Source organism: Drosophila ananassae, chromosome 3R, assembly GCF_017639315.1.
Source record: "Drosophila ananassae strain 14024-0371.13 chromosome 3R, ASM1763931v2, whole genome shotgun sequence".
Lineage (NCBI taxonomy): Eukaryota > Metazoa > Arthropoda > Insecta > Diptera > Drosophilidae > Drosophila > Drosophila ananassae.
Genome location: NC_057930.1, coordinates 26,325,613 through 26,345,162, shown reverse-complemented (window position 1 = coordinate 26,345,162; position 19,550 = coordinate 26,325,613). Strand labels below are relative to the sequence as shown.

The 19,550-nt window shown below is 46.0% G+C and overlaps 2 protein-coding genes across 5 annotated transcripts in view; one reads left to right on the top strand and one right to left on the bottom strand.

The window, feature by feature from the left end:
• On the top strand, positions 1–14,105 carry LOC6497873. Its single transcript, XM_001961582.4, has 9 exons — positions 1–757; positions 9,152–9,732; positions 9,791–10,523; positions 10,591–10,866; positions 10,925–11,142; positions 11,209–12,741; positions 12,800–13,208; positions 13,267–13,420; positions 13,479–14,105. Exons 1-9 carry the CDS (start codon positions 720–722, stop codon positions 13,716–13,718), a joined length of 4,182 nt encoding a protein of 1,393 aa, XP_001961618.1. The 5' UTR covers positions 1–719; the 3' UTR covers positions 13,719–14,105.
• A 782-nt stretch (positions 14,106–14,887) lies between these two features.
• LOC6497659 (dual 3',5'-cyclic-AMP and -GMP phosphodiesterase 11) overlaps positions 14,888–19,550 on the bottom strand; it is a 34,362-nt gene continuing 29,699 nt past the window's right edge. For 3 of the 4 annotated variants that reach the window (XM_032451830.2, XM_001961583.4, XM_032451829.2), the window contains exons 10-17: positions 19,369–19,545; positions 18,364–18,450; positions 18,139–18,306; positions 17,973–18,082; positions 17,728–17,916; positions 17,450–17,666; positions 17,311–17,394; positions 14,888–17,255 (exon numbers count right to left, since the gene is read on the bottom strand). In XM_032451830.2, coding sequence (XP_032307721.1) covers positions 16,167–17,255; positions 17,311–17,394; positions 17,450–17,666; positions 17,728–17,916; positions 17,973–18,082; positions 18,139–18,306; positions 18,364–18,450; positions 19,369–19,545 — 2,121 coding nt within the window. In that variant the 3' untranslated portion in view covers positions 14,888–16,166. The remainder of the gene's footprint in view (positions 17,256–17,310; positions 17,395–17,449; positions 17,667–17,727; positions 17,917–17,972; positions 18,083–18,138; positions 18,307–18,363; positions 18,451–19,368; positions 19,546–19,550) is intronic. The other variant, XM_044716400.1, reaches the window with a different exon arrangement.

The window sequence follows — 19,550 nt, the reverse complement described above, 5'->3', positions numbered from 1 at the left end:
GCCTTTTAAGCCCGGCCACCGGGGCTGGCAGCTTTCAGATACGTTTTTGCTTCTGCCGCGCTTAGAGCCAGAGTCGTCGGATTTTCACAGTCTGAGGTCTGGGTCTGAGACATAGACATAGATCTTGGATCTTGGTTTCGGTTTCAATTTCGGTTTCGGTTTCGATTTCGTTTGGACAGCGACGCGGCTTCAGTTCGTTGGCGCATTCCTACCGATCGAGTCGTGTTATCGGTCCCCGTCCCCGTCGTTAGAGTTCTGGTGGCCAAGATAGGCTCGTCCTCGCCTCTGTATTCGGTTCAATGCTGTGCTCTGCATTGTCAACGTTATGCTAATTACCGAAAGGATCCAAATCATAGCATACATCATCGGTTACAATCTCTTTGGCAAGACTCCGTCGCACCCCTGGTGACAAATTAATCGCCAAGTGCCTCGCTAAAACCAACCGTTCGATAAAGAGATCAAAGGCCAGGAGTTAATCCCCAAGAAGATATATTTATTTAAGTTGGTTCCAATACCATAATAACACAAGAAAATCAATCAATCGAAAAAGATTTGCAAAACGTGCCAAATATAATTTAAACCTATTTATTTTGTTTAACAAACAGCTAATAAGTCTAGCTATATAAATTAGTAAGTCGTTTAATTTAACAACAAACAAGTTAATCCTCATAAACACAAAGCACCAAGAAGTTGCCGCAGGAGCAGCCATCTGCTTCAGCATGAAGAAGCAACCAATGCTGTTTAGTTTAATTTTATGGTGAGTTTAAAGTTCCTAATTAACAATTAAGGAATAAGCTTTTGTCTTAGTCCTTGACTGCCGACGCAACACACTTACATGTCTTTGTTCTCCCCCCTCCACCAGTTGTTTATTTCAATTTCAAGAATATGTAAATCTTGGCTAAAATATTTGACCTCAGAAACTAGTTTTTTTGGCATATATTTTGAAGGCGGATTTCAAGTTGCATTTATGGCTTTATTTATGCATTAGCTCGGAGCATTATGGCCCAAGTCAGATGGGCAGCAGCCTACTAAGCAACGAGAAAAAAACCCAGATGGCTATTAAAACAAATTATAGTTTGTAAGGCTCGCAAGACAATTCGGCAGCTTTGGCCGGCTGGGGCTCTCAGGCCCGAGCATCATTAATCATGAATTTTCTACTCGACTCGAGTTCAACAAGAAGCGTCAACGGAAGTCAGAGATTGACAGAGTCAGCTTATCATTTGACTTCCCCATTCAAGTCATCCTTGAGGCAGAGGCATTTCATTAACAATAAAAGCGAAAATCGAAAACTGTTTTCAAGAATTGGCATTATGACAAAGATGGACACACTCGCGAGTGGCGACTCATCTGATTATGAAGAGGAATGTATCTGAATATTAATGGGCATGAATATTTATTGATCGAGACAGCGACAGCGGCGTGGTCCGGTGGTCATGTAATATCGATCCGAGTTGGATTTCTTTGCTCAGTGATGAAAAATCAATTTGGAAGCTAAAAAGTTTCACTTTCATTTTTCACTCTCTGGCACTGAAACTGGGACTTTGTCTGAGTCTGAGACTGAGACTGAGACTGGGAATGGGAAGATGCCAAAGCAAATCGAAGAGAAAAAGTTGTCAGCGCCGCTACCAAGCAGCGGCAACAAAAGACTCTTTTCGCTTTTTATGTTTGTGTGTCGTGCCAGGTGGTTTTTGGAACGCTTACATAATCATGACTTTATTTTCGTTTTCAGTCCGCGCTTTTCGCTGTGTTAACCGCATTGACATAATTTCCAGCGTAGGCATCCCAAATAAAAAGATACAAAAAGAAAAGAAATGAAGCCACAGCTAGGCATAAAAACTTTACATAATTTGCAGGCGTATCCGATTTTTAGGCCTGCAATTAATTTGATTTTATTGATGATGGACGGAGGTGGCCTGGCCGGCCGCAGCCTGTGCGAGCCTAGTTTTAATTAACAGATTTTGTGAATCAAATTTTTAACAGCCGGCCGCTAAGTGTAGAAAGTTTTCTCCTATCTGGTATCTGCTATCACTGCTGCTCGCATTAATTTGACGCTTTTGTGTTAATCGGTGTGTGTGTAAGTTATGCAAATTGGAACTCGGAGTGCCGCCGCGTTATGCAAGCCATTAGATAATCCTCCGATCTGATCAGGCCCAGCTAGCTGTGGCTATGGCAGGAGCTAGCATCTCATTTGGAGGCTTTGGCCTTGGTCAGCCAACAGCTTGGATAGAGACTTCTTTGGCTTAGTCATGCGGCGAGGCTCAGAATGCAGCCGAGCAGCTTGATTGCTCAGGCAAATTAAGCACAAGTGCCGTCGACTGCCGACTGCTGATTGCCGATTACCCACTGCCGCTGACATTGTCTATTTGACACACTTAAGTCACTTAAATCCGACTCGGCGTCGTTGTCGCCGCAGAATTCTTGCTAAAAGTTTTCTCGAGTGTTTTACAGCATTAACGCACTTCGGGCAGCAGCAGCAGCATTCGCTAGATAACAGGCATATTTTTAACACTTTTTGGAATTTGTTGTCAAGGCAAGATGTCACCGGACTTGGCCACGAGCAACTATTTATGGATTGTTAAAATTATGATTTTTGCAAGTCAAGTATGTTGTTGCGAATTGGAGCACAGGCGTAGGTTTGCCGGCTGATGAAACGAAAGACTTAGGCAACGAACTTGAATCTTTGAACGAGTAAGTAGGAGTCCAACGCGGATGTAAGTGGCAGTGATGCTACAAAACAGATAAAATAAAATAATTATAGGTGACCGGTTAGGAATATGTGTGCTGTTTTTTGCAACCAATTAATTATTGAGAGCACTATTTATCATAGTTTTTGGAACATGTTCTTGTTGCGGCGAACCTCTTCCTGCATTCTTCGCAAACAACACATCTGCCCCAATCACTGCGATTAATCTATTTCGGACACATCCATTAGCACCAAGCAGAAGTTTAAACTAAAATTTAAATTAACGCCGGCGCCGCCTCCTTATCCTCAGAAATATAGGTATGGGTGTCTGGAATTGGTCGAGATATCGCTTTTATTTTTTGTGTGTTTAGAACTGCTTAAAAATCAATTAGCTTGTGTGTATATGATAAATAAGTAATTAACAGACCAAACAGAACGACGAGTTCAAGGCTGAAACTGAAACCAAATTCTAAATTCTCTTGGTCGAGAATTGGTTGGTTTTTTATGTGTTTTTGTAATTTAATTTGCAAGTTTCGCCCGTCGTTCGGCCGTCCGTCATTTATCATATTTATTTCTATCTTATTTCTGCCAGACCGAGACACGTTTTTTATTTATGCATGATCCTAATATATTGACTAATTAATCATCATTTGTCCGACTAGCAGAGAGGTCGAAACGGACCGAAAGTTGGTCTAGTGAAAAGTTGAATAAACTTCTTGGCAAGTGGGCCGTGGGCCGTGACATGTGGCCTGGTGGGAGAATTCCTTTTCTTCCTCGCCGGTGGTTTCCTGGTGAAAGGCAGTCACTCCTATGCAGATCCGTAGTGGTTGACCCTGAGGAGAGCATGCATAACTCTGTCGTTGGCCAATTCCAAGCTATTCCATAAATCAAGAAGCCGTTGCTCAACTTGTTTTGCCCCGCCGAGAATAATTCGATTCGCACAAATGTTTCTGCGAGTGTCCAACTGTAGCAGTGCCTGTCTGACCACTTCGTGTGTATCTACATACCTGTGCCCCAAAAAACGGGTTACCCCCGAAAACAAAACGAAACTGAATCGAGAGGACATGGCTAAGAAAAAAAAAAGCCAATCAATTGTTTGCCTGCCTCTCTCTAGAAATATATTGCCATAAACACCAGTGCCCATTTTTCAGACTTCTTTATTTTTTGGCTAAAAAGAAAACATGCCTGGAGGGGCCCTCCCTTGAAAGCATAACGGTAAAGAGCATCCATGAATACCCCAAAAAGCTGAAGTACAAAAACTAAAGCAAAACGCCGAGCTGTCGAGAGTGAAATTGTGTTTTTGTGGCCGCTGACGAAGACGTAATCAACTTCAGGATGAAGTGGCCAACAGGCTTGACTGGGCCTCGTTTTTTGTCGGTTTTTTGAGTAATTTTTTCGAACCACGGAACCAAATATTTGTTAATGTGCCTAGCTCTTCATATGAAGTTTTAAAGAGCCTTTTGAGGTTTTTTTTTGACACTTGCTTACGGATAACAGCTGGCGGCTTCCGCCATTTCAAGGTGCTCGAACAGGTTGCATTTATATTTTTACATAAGTCCCGTGAAGATGACACTAAGGATGATTACGAGAAATCATAGTTGGCATCCGTAGAGTCCATAAGCACACCCTCATTTGAATTTTTATATGAATCCCCATACCCTTTTCACTTTCTCACATTTTATGTTAAACGGTCCGTGAAAATTTCACAGATTTCGGTTGCCTACAGGGCAACTTGAAAATTTTCTCCACTCGCAGCTGGGTGTGGAGCCAATTTTCGGGGTTATTAGTCGACTATGAGTGGGTCTTTTGTCGCATTCATATGGTGCTTAGAGAGCCAGAAATTGGCCGATTAGCTGCCGTGGCCTTTGCTGTTTGCCAAATGGGGCGCCGGTTGCCTAACTCTGCCGCTGCGACCTTGGTGGCAGTAACCGACTGGCACTCGCACGTAAACCAAATGAAAATCGCACTCTATCGCCTTCGATTTGCATGCAGCAGGCAACACCCTGTAGAAAACAAAACACAGAAAACAACAAATCAACAAAAACACCACAACACCAAAAGCTGCTCCCCGAATTGTTGACCAATATCGGGTTGTATGCACTTTCGCAATGAAAACGAAAGTTACGCCCGCTTTTCGTACCCAGTCCATGTGTTGAGTGTGTTGGTGTTGTCTTGGGAATGTTTTCTTGTTTTTTTTCGTTGAGTGTATGCTGCTGTGGCGCGTGACTTTGCCAGCGTTTACACTTTCTTGCCATAAAAAGCAACGGCCCCTCTGGGGACACACACTTGCATAGAATTATGATCTTCACGCCTCTTGGACGACGCTCACCTGCAACAGATGCACAAAGAAAAATAAACATTTCAAAGTTTTTAAAAATAAAAGCAAAGAAAATAGAGTTTATTTATTAAAGGTGCCAGTTTGTTGAAGGCAACTGGCATTTCCCAGTGCATCTAACCACATCAGACTTGGCAATGTAACAAATATTTGAAGCCACATCGATGAACGTCACTGGAAAAGAAGCAAACATGAAAATTGCATCATGACTGCCTGCATTCGATGTTGCTGCTGCCACTGCTCTTCGTGGCAATGATCATTATTGTAATGAAATGCACTTGAAAATTTTCTGTTTGCTTATCTAGAGCCATCTTCGTTCGCTATCCGAAAATAAAAAATGGTGGATGGGCCCTTTACTATATTCAATCAGTAGGTAGATATTTCCCTGGCTCTCCTTCCAATTGTGCAACTGGCAGAGCCCAGAAACCGACGTTGCAATGTAGCGCCAAAGAAACCAAAACGATGACTGGGCGATAAACCTAAGTTTGTGGGAGTGTAGGTGGCTGATCACATGACCAGACCAGCTTGTTTTTGGGGGTTTTGACTTCTTTAAGCCTCTGTCTTGACTTATTCTTTGTTTATATTTTGAATGGTTTTGATTTTATGTTCCTTTAAATAGCTCTGCCTTTAAAGTTGCTATTGCCATTTTTAATCTATAGTTCCTTAGAAGAGTATTCAAAAGTCTCACTTCTTGTAAGATACTTTCGCTTTCTTGTTTTGTTTCATACGATTGTGGAAGTGAGTAGTATTGGCGTAGCCACTCTTTTCTGCCGGTGGTGGTGAGTGATGATGATGGTAGGAGGTAGGAAATCATGTGCAAAGTCACATGACGATGACGCTACGTGCCTTTGGAGTAATTGCAGCAAGACATGGGTGCCAATGGGTGTTGCCAGACATACACTGTACACTATACACAAGATATATGAACACGGAGGGAAGCATGTATAAATATACATATGTCTGCATATTTGGCCAGGCTGTGAGGCGGCTGCGAATTGTTGATAATGAAAATGCGACGTCAAACGACCGTTCGTCAGTGGTTTTTAGTGGCGGAATGAGTAATGCGCATGCCAAGCACTCCGCAGTAGCTTCCGCAATTGGGTGTTATTCAGTTTTCGGCTCTATGTTAAGCGGCTTGGGCGCCACAGTAACCCATTTGTGTAGGGGCCTTCTTCGGAGCCATAAATAATTTTCCAACGGTTTCGATCAACTGCTACAACTGCTCTGAACGCCGCTGCATGATTTGGCAATTGAGTCCGCGAGTCAAGTTTGTTGCCTAAGTCTTTTGTTTGCCAGCTGATTGCGCAAACGCGATTGCGGGTGATCGGATGGAAGCCATTCCCGCTCCCGAGGAGATTTCTCATTGCAAAGCCGCTTATGCTCTGTGATCTGTGATCTGTGTGTGGGTAGTGCCTTATCTAAGGCCACTTAACTCATGAATTGCACAGACAATTAATTCGTGACTCTTAACTGCGCACTGCTACCGAACTCTCGGCACTTGCAAATTAAACATAAATCGCTTATCGGCAAGTGGCGAAGTGGCGAGGAATTTATGCAAATCGAATAGCAAAACAGCATAATTGCCTGGCATCCCAGTTATCTGTGCAATATAATTGTCTTTATTGAATAATTCCTATTAGCGATGATAAATTATAGGCTTATGCAAGCAGACTCTTGATTGTCAGACAAAAGTCAACTATTTTAGGATTGGCACGCGTTCATCAGAATCATCGGCGTCTATCGGCTAAATGTTCTTTTCCCCAACTGGTTTGACTTGTTACATGTGCAATTGGTATTTTTGCTATCTTACTCACGTGTTTTGTAATTGCCAGCACAGTGACTAACTAATCAACTAGTGAGTGTGAAGCACAGTAAACAAAATGCAAATTGCCTCTGGTATCTTAACCCCGAAGCTTCTGATTCGACCGATAATGAAGTTTGATTTTTACGGGGAATTTGACTCAATCGAAATTCTTGAAAATTTCAAGACTCTGTTATTACCATACTTGTTGCTGTTTCCGTTTGCCAACCAACCAGTCAGCTGAGTCCAGCCAGTCACATAAATGTCAAGCAAAACAAATAAATTTCGCTAAACAAGTTCAGGCAACCGCCTCACTCATCATCCCAAATCCGAAAAAAAAAAATTCCCCACCCAAATCACGCCAGGCATCTCTTCAAATCTCAGGTCGGACGGCTAGCTCTTGCTTCCGTTTGATAAGTCCAACATCAACTTTCATTTTCAATATTTGATTTATTTAATTTGTTCGCCCATTTGGACTACAACAAACAGCACTTAATATAAAAATAAAAATAAATGCAAACTAGTGATGTCATAATGCTGTTAAATAACGCATACGCCGCGTGTGCCTTGCATTTCTATTTGCGGTTTCTGTTCGGCCGCTGGTGCTGGTTTGTTGCTTTGTATTTGTTTGTTTAATGGGTGCCATCAGCGGCGAAGGCATGACACACATTTTTGCATTTCAGCTTGCCCGGCTGTGACATAAATACCAGGCTCAGACTACCCGCTCCGTGCCGCATAAAGAGTCATAAACAAACAAATGTAAATTGCCAGCACTTGTCCGGGCTTCTGCTTTCGCTTTCAAGCTCAGCTTCGGGCTAGTCTGTTTCTTTATTTTATTTATTTAGTTTTCGAACGACGTGACGGCAGTCAAGTTCTGCAAAAGTACAGCGAAGGGGGCCCGTGCCCGTACCTGGCAATAAATATATTAAGTTTTTTGTGCCAATTGCCGGGCGAGCGAGTGCCTGGATATTGGCGAATGGGTAATCGCATTATGAATTATTTTTGGTAATTGTTACGAGGCATTTCTTTTGAGCAAGAATAGTTGGTTAACAATTGAGTAATGAAGCTTGGCTTGGAGTCTCTGCTATTCATTTATTAGCTAAACATTTCCTGAAATGTTTTTCAAGAATAACTGATTTATGAGGCTCTTTAACATAGTCGTCTATGATCTCTAGAGTGTCGGGAATCTCTAAAGCTGAAACACCTTCGAGCGGCTACTTTATAGTGTCTGGCCAACACATCAAAAGTAGCCTTGAACATATTGTCTAAACACCCCGAACGAAATACCACAAATTACGTTCAACTCTTAAATGAGTGTTGAACGAAATATATATGTATTTATAACTCAATAAAATGAGCCAAAATAAAACTAATTAAACAGAAACCAGAAAAGTGACTCGGTATGAATACATTTGGCAGCGGCCCGTTCTCGAGCTAAAAAATGTATGTAGGGGAAGGTGAGGACGTTTACCCATTAGGCGGGTTCTAAAGCGGATCTTCTACGCCCACATCCACATCCACGTTCTGGCAGATTGCAGATCGTTGCATAATCTTCGCCGGTCTTGACGTCAAGACCATAAATAAATTGCATACTGTGGCTGATGACAAAAGACTTTAATTTTAAAGCCAAAAATAATGTCAATGCGCAACAAAAGAAACTCCGTCACGTGAGCCGCCTCGGCTGGCCGAAATCAATAGAACATAATGACAGGCCGACAAAGTGCGGCTTAATAAGCCACTCAAGCAGTCATTCATTCAGTCAGTTAGGCAGTAAGTCAATCAGTCAGCCAGCCAAAGCCTTTTTGGGGCAGTTGAACACTGCCTGCCTTCAGACAGACGCCGTCATTGTTCATAATTCGAAATTGATTAGTTCGACAGACGTTTCTCATATCCGGTTAGCCAGAAAAGCTTACGCCTCCTCCGCGCTCACGTCTATTCATATTTGTGATTACCATGCATTCAAAGTTTTCAGTTTGCAGTCTGAGTTTTCCCTGCCTCGTTTAATTAACGGTGTGAGCAAACAACGGCGGTGTGAAAAAACTTGTAATTAAATGCCGGAAAATGCAACGAGAGCCGATGAATGAACGAAACTGAGACGACTCCGTGCAAATTAATGACACGTGGTCATTGGGCTTTGGGGGTAAACCTGATAATGATACGAAAATATGAGGAAAACCCGCCAGAAAGTCTTCGGGCAATGCCAGTGGACAGCGGGAATGACTAATAGTTTGTGGAACTGGACATGGCTTCCGTGTTATACTATTGTATTCTCTATCTTCCTTGTTAGAAATCTATTCTTTACTAACCTAAGACCTATCCTTGTTATTTCCAGGTGCCTCTGTGCTCCCAGTCTGACCCTTCGCATTCCCGAGGACCTGGAAAATGCCGCCATCAACGCCCTGCGGTCCGAGCGTGCCCGCTCGCTGACCCAATGCGGCACTTCCGCTGACGGCGAGGGCCGTGTGACTGACGAGTACGACGTCTGCCCGCCGAGCAAGTACCGCCAGCCGACCGCCGAGTGCAACAATGTGTCCCACCGCAAGTGGGGCGCCCGCGGCGACATCTTCCAGCGCCTGCTGCAGGCCGACTACGCCGACGGAGTGAGCCAGCCCAGGAGCTCCAAGGGCACCCACGCCCTGCCCGACGCCGAGCTGGTGATTGAGCAGCTGCAACGCCATGTGGAGGGCGAGCTGCGGCACCAGCACATCACTGCCATGCTGCCCGCCTGGGGCCAGCTTCTGGCCAACGACCTGGTCGAGGTGGCCCAGCTCCCGATCTCCGGAAGGTGCTGTGAGCGCGAATCGGCCGTCAAGGATCCCAGCGAGCTGCAGCAGTGCTTTGTCCGCGCCGGACCTGACTGCAAGGAGTACAAGCGCTCCGCTCCCGGATTCGATGCTGAGGCTTGTCAAAAACGTGAGTATTTCAGAGCGGTTTGCCATAATCTTTACTAACCTTTACTTTCCTTTTGTAGACACTCGGGAGCAGATGAACGTCGCTTCCGCCTTCATCGATGGCTCCGGACTCTATGGATCAACCCGTCATGAATTCGACCAACTGCGCACCTACATCAGCGGTGGCGTCAAGGTGGAGTCCTGCAAGTACTGCCAGGTGGCCGGAGCCACGGGCGCCCTGCATCGCGCTCTGCTCCAACAGCACAACAACATTGGCGAGCGCCTGGCGCACATCAATCCCGATTGGTCCGAGGAGGACGTGTTCCTGGAGGCCCGACGCATCATCACGGCCACCATCCAGCACATCACCTACAACGAGTTCTTGCCCCTGGTCCTGGGCCAGGAAACCACTGCTAAGGAGGGTCTCCGGCTGACCGCCGAAAAGCATTCAAGCAACTACTCCAGCTCTGTGCGAGGAGGAATCTACAACGAGTTTGCCACCGCCGCCATGCCCGCCTTCTGGAGCATGTACCCACCCGAGATGTTGGCCAAGAAAATGTCCGCCCACGAGCTACTCTCAATCGCCGCCCTGCAAAAGTCCCTGGTGCCCAGCCAGACCAACGCCGAGGGCTGGTCCGAGTTGGCACTGGCCGTCCACCGGGGTCGCGATCATGGCGTGGCCTCCTATGTACATGCCCTCGATCTTTGCGACCGTCGATTCCCCGAACAGGCCGTCAATGTTACCTTCGACACCATAGCGCAGGTGACCAACATCCCCGAGGAGTTCATCACCAATCTGCGTGAAATTTACCAGTGAGTATCCGCATATCTTCCAAAAAAGTTAGGGGATAATTTTAATAAAAATCACGTTCTATTTCAGAAATGCCGAAGACATTGACCTTCTGGTGGGTGCCCTGCTGGAAGAGCCCGCTGTCGGTGCCCTGTTTGGGCCCACCATCAGTTGCCTTCTAACTCTGCAGTTCGAGCAACTCAAGCAAACCGACCGCTTCTGGTACGAAAACGAGATTCCGCCTTCTTCCTTCACTCTGGAGCAGCTGAAGAGCATCCGCCAGACATCGCTGTCAGGCTTGCTATGCGGCTCCCATCAAGTGAGCACTGCCCAGTCCAAGGCCTTCATTCTGGAGGACAACTACCTGTAAGTTACCATTAATATCCTCTCTGAAATTGAAACCTGATGAAGAATTTTTAAATAGGAACTCTGTTTTGGACTGCGCCCAACTGCCGCAATTCGACTTGAAGCCCTGGCAGGTGAATCCCGAGGATGAGGTCCATGTTGAACACGTGGAGGTGGAACCAGACACCAAGGAGGCTATCGCAGAGCTGAGTCCCGAGCTTATTGAGGCGGCGGTTGAGCGTGCCAAGCAGGAGCTGGAAGAACGCAAGCGATTCGAATACGAAGTGTGGCGGACACGTAAGTTGAAAACTAATTAAAGAAATGTTTAAATAAATAATCTTTACATATCTTTCGTTGCTTTAGAGGGTGGCATCAGCGCCAAATCGCCCGATGGCACCGCCGCCTCCTTCAGCAAGGCCAACATGGCCGCCTTGAACTTGGCCAACTCCTCGCTCATCTTCGAGCTGACTTCCAACGAAATTGTCAAGACCCTGAACCACATCTCCAGGCGCAAGCGTCAGATCTTCAATCCCAACCAGAACGCCTTCAACCGCAACGAGCTGACTGAAACCCTGCAAACAGTGGACATCAGCGGACTGCTGGGTGGCGCCCAAAAGCACATCGATGAATGCCCGGAGCCCCAGACGGCATGTGATGCCAATACCCCATTCCGAACACTGTCGGGAAGGTGCAATAATCTGCGCAACCCCAACTGGGGCAAGTCCCTCACCACTTTCTCCCGCCTGTTGCCGGCTCAGTATGAGGATGGAATCTCGGCACCCAGGATCACTGGAGTGTCAGGAACTCCACTGCCAAATCCCAGAACTATTTCCACTACGATTCACCCGGACATTTCCAACCTGCACACCCGCTACTCCCTAATGGTGATGCAGTTTGCCCAATTCGTGGATCACGATCTGACTCTCACGCCAATTCACAAAGGCTTCCACGAGTCGATTCCCAGCTGCCGGTCCTGCAACTCCCGCCAGACAGTTCATCCCGAGTGCAACCCCTTCCCGGTGCCAGCCGGAGACTTCTATTACCCCGAGGTGAATGTAACGAGTGGCGAGCGCTTCTGCTTCCCCTCTATGAGGTCGCTGCCGGGCCAGCAGTCCCTGGGTCCTCGTGACCAGATCAACCAGAACACCCACTTCCTTGACGCCTCAATGGTGTACGGAGAGACCAACTGCTTGGCCAACAAGCTGCGAGGATTCTCTGGTCGGATGAACAGCACCCAGCTGAGGGGTAAGGAGCTCCTGCCCTTGGGCCCTCATCCGGAGTGCAAGTCCCGCAACGGCCTCTGCTTCCTGGGCGGTGATGACCGCGCCTCCGAGCAGCCAGGTCTGACCGCCATCCACACCGCCTTCTTGCGCGAACACAACCGAATTGTCGAGGGCCTGCGCGGAGTAAACCCCCACTGGAACGGCGAGCAGTTGTACCATCACGCCCGTCGGATTGTCAGCGCCCAGGTGCAGCACATCGTGTTCAACGAGTTCCTGCCCCGTATCCTCAGCTGGAACGCAGTGAACCTATACGGATTGAAGTTACTGCCTCAGGGCTACTACAAGGATTACAACCCATCCTGTTCTCCAATTGTCTTCAATGAGTTTGCCGCCGCTGCCTTCCGAATTGGTCATTCCCTGCTGCGTCCCCATATTCCGCGTTTAAGTGTCCAGCACCAGCCTGTGGAGCCACCACTATTGCTTCGTGACGGATTCTTCCGCATGGACGCTCTACTGCAGCCCGGAATCATTGATGAAATCCTGCGTGGATTAGTGGCTACCCCCATGGAAACCCTCGACCAGTTCATTACCGGTGAGGTGACCAACCATCTGTTCGAGGACCGCAAGATTCCCTTCTCCGGCATCGATTTGATTGCCCTTAACATCCAGAGAGGTGAGTCTGTTTATTTATAATTCTTGATATTGTAAACTTAATGTCCTTCTTCCCTTAGCTCGTGATCATGGTGTTCCTTCTTACAACAACTATCGCGCCCTTTGCAATCTGAAACGCGCCACCAACTGGAACGATCTAAGCCGTGAAATCCCCACCGAGGTCATTAACCGCTTCCAAAAGGTCTACGCCAGTGTGGATGATATTGATCTATTCCCTGGAGCCATGACGGAGCGTCCTCTGCAAGGTGGTCTAGTCGGCCCCACCCTGGCCTGTATCATTGGCATCCAGTTCAGGCAGCTGCGCAAGTGCGATCGCTTCTGGTACGAAAATCAAAACCCGGAGGTGAAGTTTACGGAAGCTCAGCTGGCTGAGATCCGCAAGGTGACTCTGGCCAAGATCGTGTGTGAAAATCTGGAGGTTACCGGAGACATGCAGCGTGCTGCCTTTGACTTACCAAGCAATTTCTTGTAAGATTTTTGAGAGTGCTTGTTTATCATCTTTTAACAATTTAATCCATTGTTTTAGGAATCCGCGAGTGCCTTGTGCTTCAATGCCCCAAATCGATCTTAACGCCTGGCGCGAAAACGTTCAGGGCTGCCAAATTGGTAACCGCAACGTGCGTGTTGGAGAGTCCGCCTTCCCATCGCCCTGCACCAGTTGCGTGTGCTCAGCGGAGGGGGTAAGAAAATATATTTGAACTAAAGGAATAAAATCTACAATAACTATTTCCACTTTAGGCTCAGTGCGCCTCCCTGCGAATCACCGACTGCGGCCAGCTGATCCGCCAGTGGCCCAAGGATGCCATTCTGCGTGATGAGGTGTGTAACTCTCAGTGCGGAATTTATCTGACCGGCCAGCAGGCTAGTGGATTCAACGCCCAGCAGCGTCAGGGTCAGGCTCAGCCCAGAGTAACCCGTTCCCGCAACCAAAACCTCTTCAAGTTTCCCGATCTGACCCCCTTCATTGCCTCCCTTTAAACGGACCAAATGGACCATGAACTTATCGGCGGAGCACACAAAACCATTATTATTAACGCATTTTGTAAAAACGTAGTGCGTTTGTACATAAGTTTCTTTAATGTTTTGCTTACCTAAAGACTTTTCGACTGCCCAAACAGAATGTGAGAAACTGTCGCGGAAACACAAACACTCGGCTTCATCATGAAGTGGTTACCACCGGTAATTGCTGTCTAGTTAAATTCTTATTTAGGTTTTCAAGTTACTTTTGTAAATCGTAAATTAAGCAAGCCAGAAAACTAATTCACGAGCATGTCTACGATGCTATATTATAACTAAACATATCAATGCATATCGATTTATGTAAGGCTAATAAACAAAACTGTAAAAAAAGTATATGTATACAAATTGATTTACTATATTTACTAAATTGATTATCAGGATAGAAGGATACTGATGTCCTGAATCCAAAATGGTATTCCGTTCGTAAATCGGTTAAGAAATGGCTTAGTTATTTGCTATCAAATGTATGAATATTTAGGCCAAAACCAAATTGGCCAACATACAGTTTTCCCATCTTGTTAACTTGGCCAAGATTTTGCTTCAAAAATATCAACCATTAAACATGTCGTTCAAAGGATCTTGGCAAAACAACATCGCAAATGGCGCAAGTGAACTTCATGTTTTCACCGTAGGCGTTATAATTCCCAACCCGTTCAAGCGCGGAAAAGTATAAATAGAGGGCTGCTGCAGGAATTTTTTCTTTTAAATCTCTTAATACTCGGCCATTTACCGTCCGATTTCGATGAGGAATGTTTTAAACGACTCGTGCGAACCGACTTAAGCGATCTTTGCAAAAAAAATTTGTAAAAATCATACAAAAATTTTTTTTTGAAGAATTTCAAAATTTTTTTTTCAAAGATCGATTAAGTTGGTTCACACGAGTCGTTTAAAACATCCCTCATCGAAATCGGACGGTAAATGGCCGAGTATTAATGCATTTTAAGGAAAAAATTCCTGTAGAAGCCCTCTATTTATACTTTTACGCGCTTGACCCGGTTGGGAATTATAAAACCGACGGCGACAAGACTTCGTTCGAAATTCAGATTTTTTCAACGGCGGTGATAGAAATCCCAGAAAAATCTTAAAAATTCAGTAAAATCGTGGAAATTTAGTAGAAATAAGGAAAATTCGATTTCCCAAAGAGAGACATTTTCTTGCTTTATTTAGTTTTGCCTTTTTGGATAGGTTTCATTATAACGCTGACAATAAATAACAAAACTCACAAAGTACATTTTAATTTAATAAAGGATTATATGTATTGCATATAGATGCATCTGCTGAATATGTACGAGCAGTTAGCCCAAGCTAGACACAGAACGTTTAACGTGCTGATAATAGGCCCAGGATGCGCAGGATGCTCAGGGTTTTGCTTAGTTTGCCAGCCCAGTGGGCCATCGAGAACGTACACAGATACAAATATATATATATTCATTATTATCGCATAACATTACAATTATTTAAATTCGAATAGAGCGCAGAGTGGAACAAGTCAAAGCGCTTAGTGTTTGTTTTCTTTTCGGGTGTTTATAAGGATGGTTATGGTTATATATGTACTCTTATCTAGGTTCGCGTTTCGGTTCGTTTTATCGTTACTCGACAGCTAACATCATCACTAAGCGGTTGGTTTATGTTTATGCTACTAAAGTTAGACTTTTGGTACCCATAGAGATAATTCAACTAACGATTACAAGTTATACAGTGTTATCGTATTCATATATGTATGTGTCTCGGGGATATTACAATACTTTCATTTGATGTATTTTTAATTTTTAATTTAAGCCATTTTTGGTAAAATTTTAAGTTACTTCTTGCTTTCATGCATGGTGCTTAAACATCTAGAGAATTTGACTTCTTTGCTTTATCATTAATCATTTAACTAACGCTGACGGTAAGAACTAAACTCGAAGTTACAAATAAACAGACACGCACAGATCAAAATCTACACATACATAAGTATATATACGATTTACATAGTTTTATAGGAATCTTTTCTAAATAGTTTTAGTTTGTGGGCTATTGCGGTGCCACAGTTTACTTATGGTATGTTTTGCTCCACACAATCAGTGTTTACTGGACTGCGATACTGCTTCTCGAAATATAGTAGATGCTATGTACAATATGAGAGTTTTGTGGTTGTGTGGTTTCGATGAAGGTTATAGAACTATGTACATATTGAAGATAAGCTTATGTGGTCCTGAAAGGTTTTTGTGGTTGTGACATAGTGTCTAAATCACTGGAATTTGTAAGACAATGCTCTTGCGGTATTCTGTATGCTTTTGCCAATCATCTCGATGCATAAATGCATACACTTTGACCTTTAAACTAAAGTCTTCAAACCGCAAACGAGTTCAAATTCTAGTTGCTCCTTCCTTCTTGCTTTTGGACGCACAACAGATTGGTATGCATTTACTTTTCGGCTGCCACTGCAGTGGCCCCGTTGCTGTTTGTCTCAGAATGACGACGTGTCAGCAGGTGATGGTGATGATGATGAATCTGATGCTGATGCTGATAGGTGCCGAAGGGCAGCCCATGGCCGTTTTGGGCACTTCCAATGCCGTTGGCGAACGGCAGACCGTCGAGATTTCCGATTTTACCCACAATTTTTGGTATCCTATCACTTTCCGTCGCAGCTAGCAGCGGTGTGGCCAGGCTAATTAGCCCACTGCCTCCGATGCTGGCACTGCCAATCCCGACCCCGTGCTGCCCGTGGGTGTGATGCGAGTGATGATGATGATGGTGGTGGTGGTGATTGTGATGACTATGACTCTGGTGATGGATCACCGGTGTGCTTTTGCAGAGAGCAGCAGCGGTGTCATTCCTGGCCTTGCTGTCCAGACCGTCCATTTCCAGGGCTCCGCGCAGGGAACTCGTCTTTCTCACCTGAAGTCCGCTGCGGGATTGATCGCAGCTCTTGCAGCGCTGCTTCTGGGCTGCCTGCCCAACGGATGTCTGCCGCTGGAGAGCGTTCACCACCAATTTGGCCTGCAACGTTTTTGAGGGCGACACGGGAGTGCTGTCATCCTCGCCGGTTGGCGGGGGCGTGGAGAGGCGACTCGATGCGGTGGATGAGCTGCAGCTACTGTTGGACAGGTGACACTCCACTTCCGAATCCTCGTGCCCGTTCCGTTGCTCCGGCTGCTGCTGCTGCTTCGCATCATCATCATCACTGGGCTGCTGGGTGCTGGTGCTGGTGGGACGAGAAGCGACGGCAATGTTGTTATTAGTGGTGCAGCTGTTGGCTACGTTGAGGCCATTTACGCTTATTTGCTCGGCCGGTTCCGGTTCCACTGCCACATCATCATCACTCATTGCCCTGCAGTCCCCGTTCGATATCACATTTTGCTGATCCTGTATCCGCTCCTCGGCCTGATCCTGTGGCTCTTGATCCTGACTAGTTTTGGTTTTTACAACGTCGGCCAGATCGATCCAATGGCCCCGGTTGTCTCGCACACCCTCGACAAGAGGCTCTAGCTTGTCGGAGAGAGTGGCAAAGGCCTGGAAACAGGGATTGTGAAGTATTAAGATCGCACCATAAACCAATCGCACATACCTCATAGATGGGCAAGCAAATGGAATCGATAAAGTTCACTTGCATCATGGGCAGCTCATCCTCCTTCTCTCGATTCATTATGTCCTGAAAGAAGTAGAGTTAGTGCATATGCCTTCTCCTGCTTAAAGGAAAATCTCACAATGGGAGTAATGTTGAGCTCCTGCTTCTCCATGTCGCCCTGCTCGAAGAACTCCGAGCTAACCAGGTCGGCCACCCGTTTCTCGATCTCCCAGGGCTTTGTGATGGCCGACAAATCACAGACAGTCATGCTCATGGCCCGCAGAAGAGCTCGTGGCTCCTCGGCCACCCAGTGGCTCAGCGGTTGCTGCACACTCTCCAGGAACGGACCTCGTTTTCTGATCATTTCCAAGTGCAAAATGGTTAAAAGATTCGACACGGAAAGTAGTTTAAACTTACTTGAAATAGACCGCCAAATCTGTGGACAAAATGGCATCTTCCAGCACCCTGATCACCCGGCAGTAGTCGTCGGAGGAGAGGTTGGCCAGAATCTGGTTGCCGGGACTGTTCAAGATCATCAGGCATTGATCGAAGTGATGGTGCTCCATGGTGGAGGTTGAGTACAGTTGGGCCAGCGGCGAAGAGGCTCTGAGAGAGACAAATGTCAGTTTTTCCATCCATCTTATCTTATTTTCTCAACTTACTTTATCTGGAAGGAGTTGTTGGTTCCGCGGTGATCGAGATCATGGCACAGGCAGCCAATAATCAGAGCCAAGCACTCTATTTCGCCAAAGATCTTCCACCATTGTGTGGTCTACAGGGGCCACAAATATTAGCAATAAAACTCTGATATTCTTCCGACCTGCTTACCGTAAGAATGGCAAACATCATCTGGGCCACATTGAAGGCATGCCGCCAGTTGTGGTAGGTAACATTGCGGTAGTTCTTTTTGACGCTCAGCAGCCAGCGGCACAACACTTCGTAGTCGATGTGGAAGCGTTCCACAAAGTCGAGATCCAGGAACATGCGGAGGCAGGCCTAAGGTGGGTAAAGGACATTATTTTGTATATTTTCTAAGAAGAACATAACTCTTACCTTCAATGTATCGTCGTCCTCAAAGTGAATATCATCGAACTTGAAGTCGTGCAATCGAAAATGAACAGCCGAGGGTACTCGCAGACGCTGCAAATAATTTAAGATTTCGTTTAACATTATTTATTATTTAATTAGGAAGTGAATCCTAAAAGAAGGTGCACGTGTTGGGTCTCAAGATGCTGCCCAGTAATGAAAAGCTCTTAGTCACCCGCCAGACCTTCATCTGCTGGCTGTCAGTGACTGGAAATGGCGCAATATCAGCCACCAAAGCCGAGAAGTTTATCAAAATTTTTGACACTTTCCGCCATTGCACCCACAAAGGATGCCTGTCCGGAAAAAGGGTTTGCTTCGTCCCGGGTGAAACAAAGCCTAGTGTGGCATAATTTTAATTAAAATTAATAACCCGACATCTTTGTCTGGCTGACAACTCGACAGGCGGTCATAATTTTCCCAGCATAATTACAGAGTGTCCGGCGGAGAGACTCACGCTTCTGCATCCCCCACTCACAGTCTCAGTCTCAGTCTCAGTCCCAGCTTCAGGTTCAGCACAACGCACAGCGAAGAGCCAACAGTGAGGAGAAAAGTTTCTTTTTGTCATACTTGTGCGAACAAACTAATTACAACTGTCAACACGCTGGAACAGCCCGAGGGGGCGTCGCAAGGGGCGCCGCTAAAAGCGACAGCTTGTTGCTGCTGTTTCTGTCACACAGAAATAATAGAGGAATAAAAGGCATGAGGGCCCGGGACAAGCGACAATGCAACCCGCTCCAGGTCCAGTTCCAGCTCCAGGACCCATTAATTTATGGCTGCGCATAAAAATTAACACAGAGAGAGAGCACGAGCAGTGGACGACCTCTTGGTCTGCAAATTAAGTGAGCGCAAATAAAATTAGGCATTACAGTTGGCCCCCAAAACAACGACACCCGCGAGGGCAATTTAACTGGCAACCTGGAAGTAGTGGGACTCTGGGAAGTGGCCTGCAAGCCGGCAGTGGCATTAACTTACCCGCAGCCGGTGGGCCTCGTCCATGGTGGCGGAGGCGTGATAGCTGAGCACCTCCAGGGTGACACTCTGCTTGGCCATGGCCACGATGGCCTTCTCGTACATGTGGGTGTTGTGGATGCCCATGCCACAGAAGATGGCGAACGCCTCCACAAAGTTCTCGTCGTTCTTGGTAAAGTCCTGCA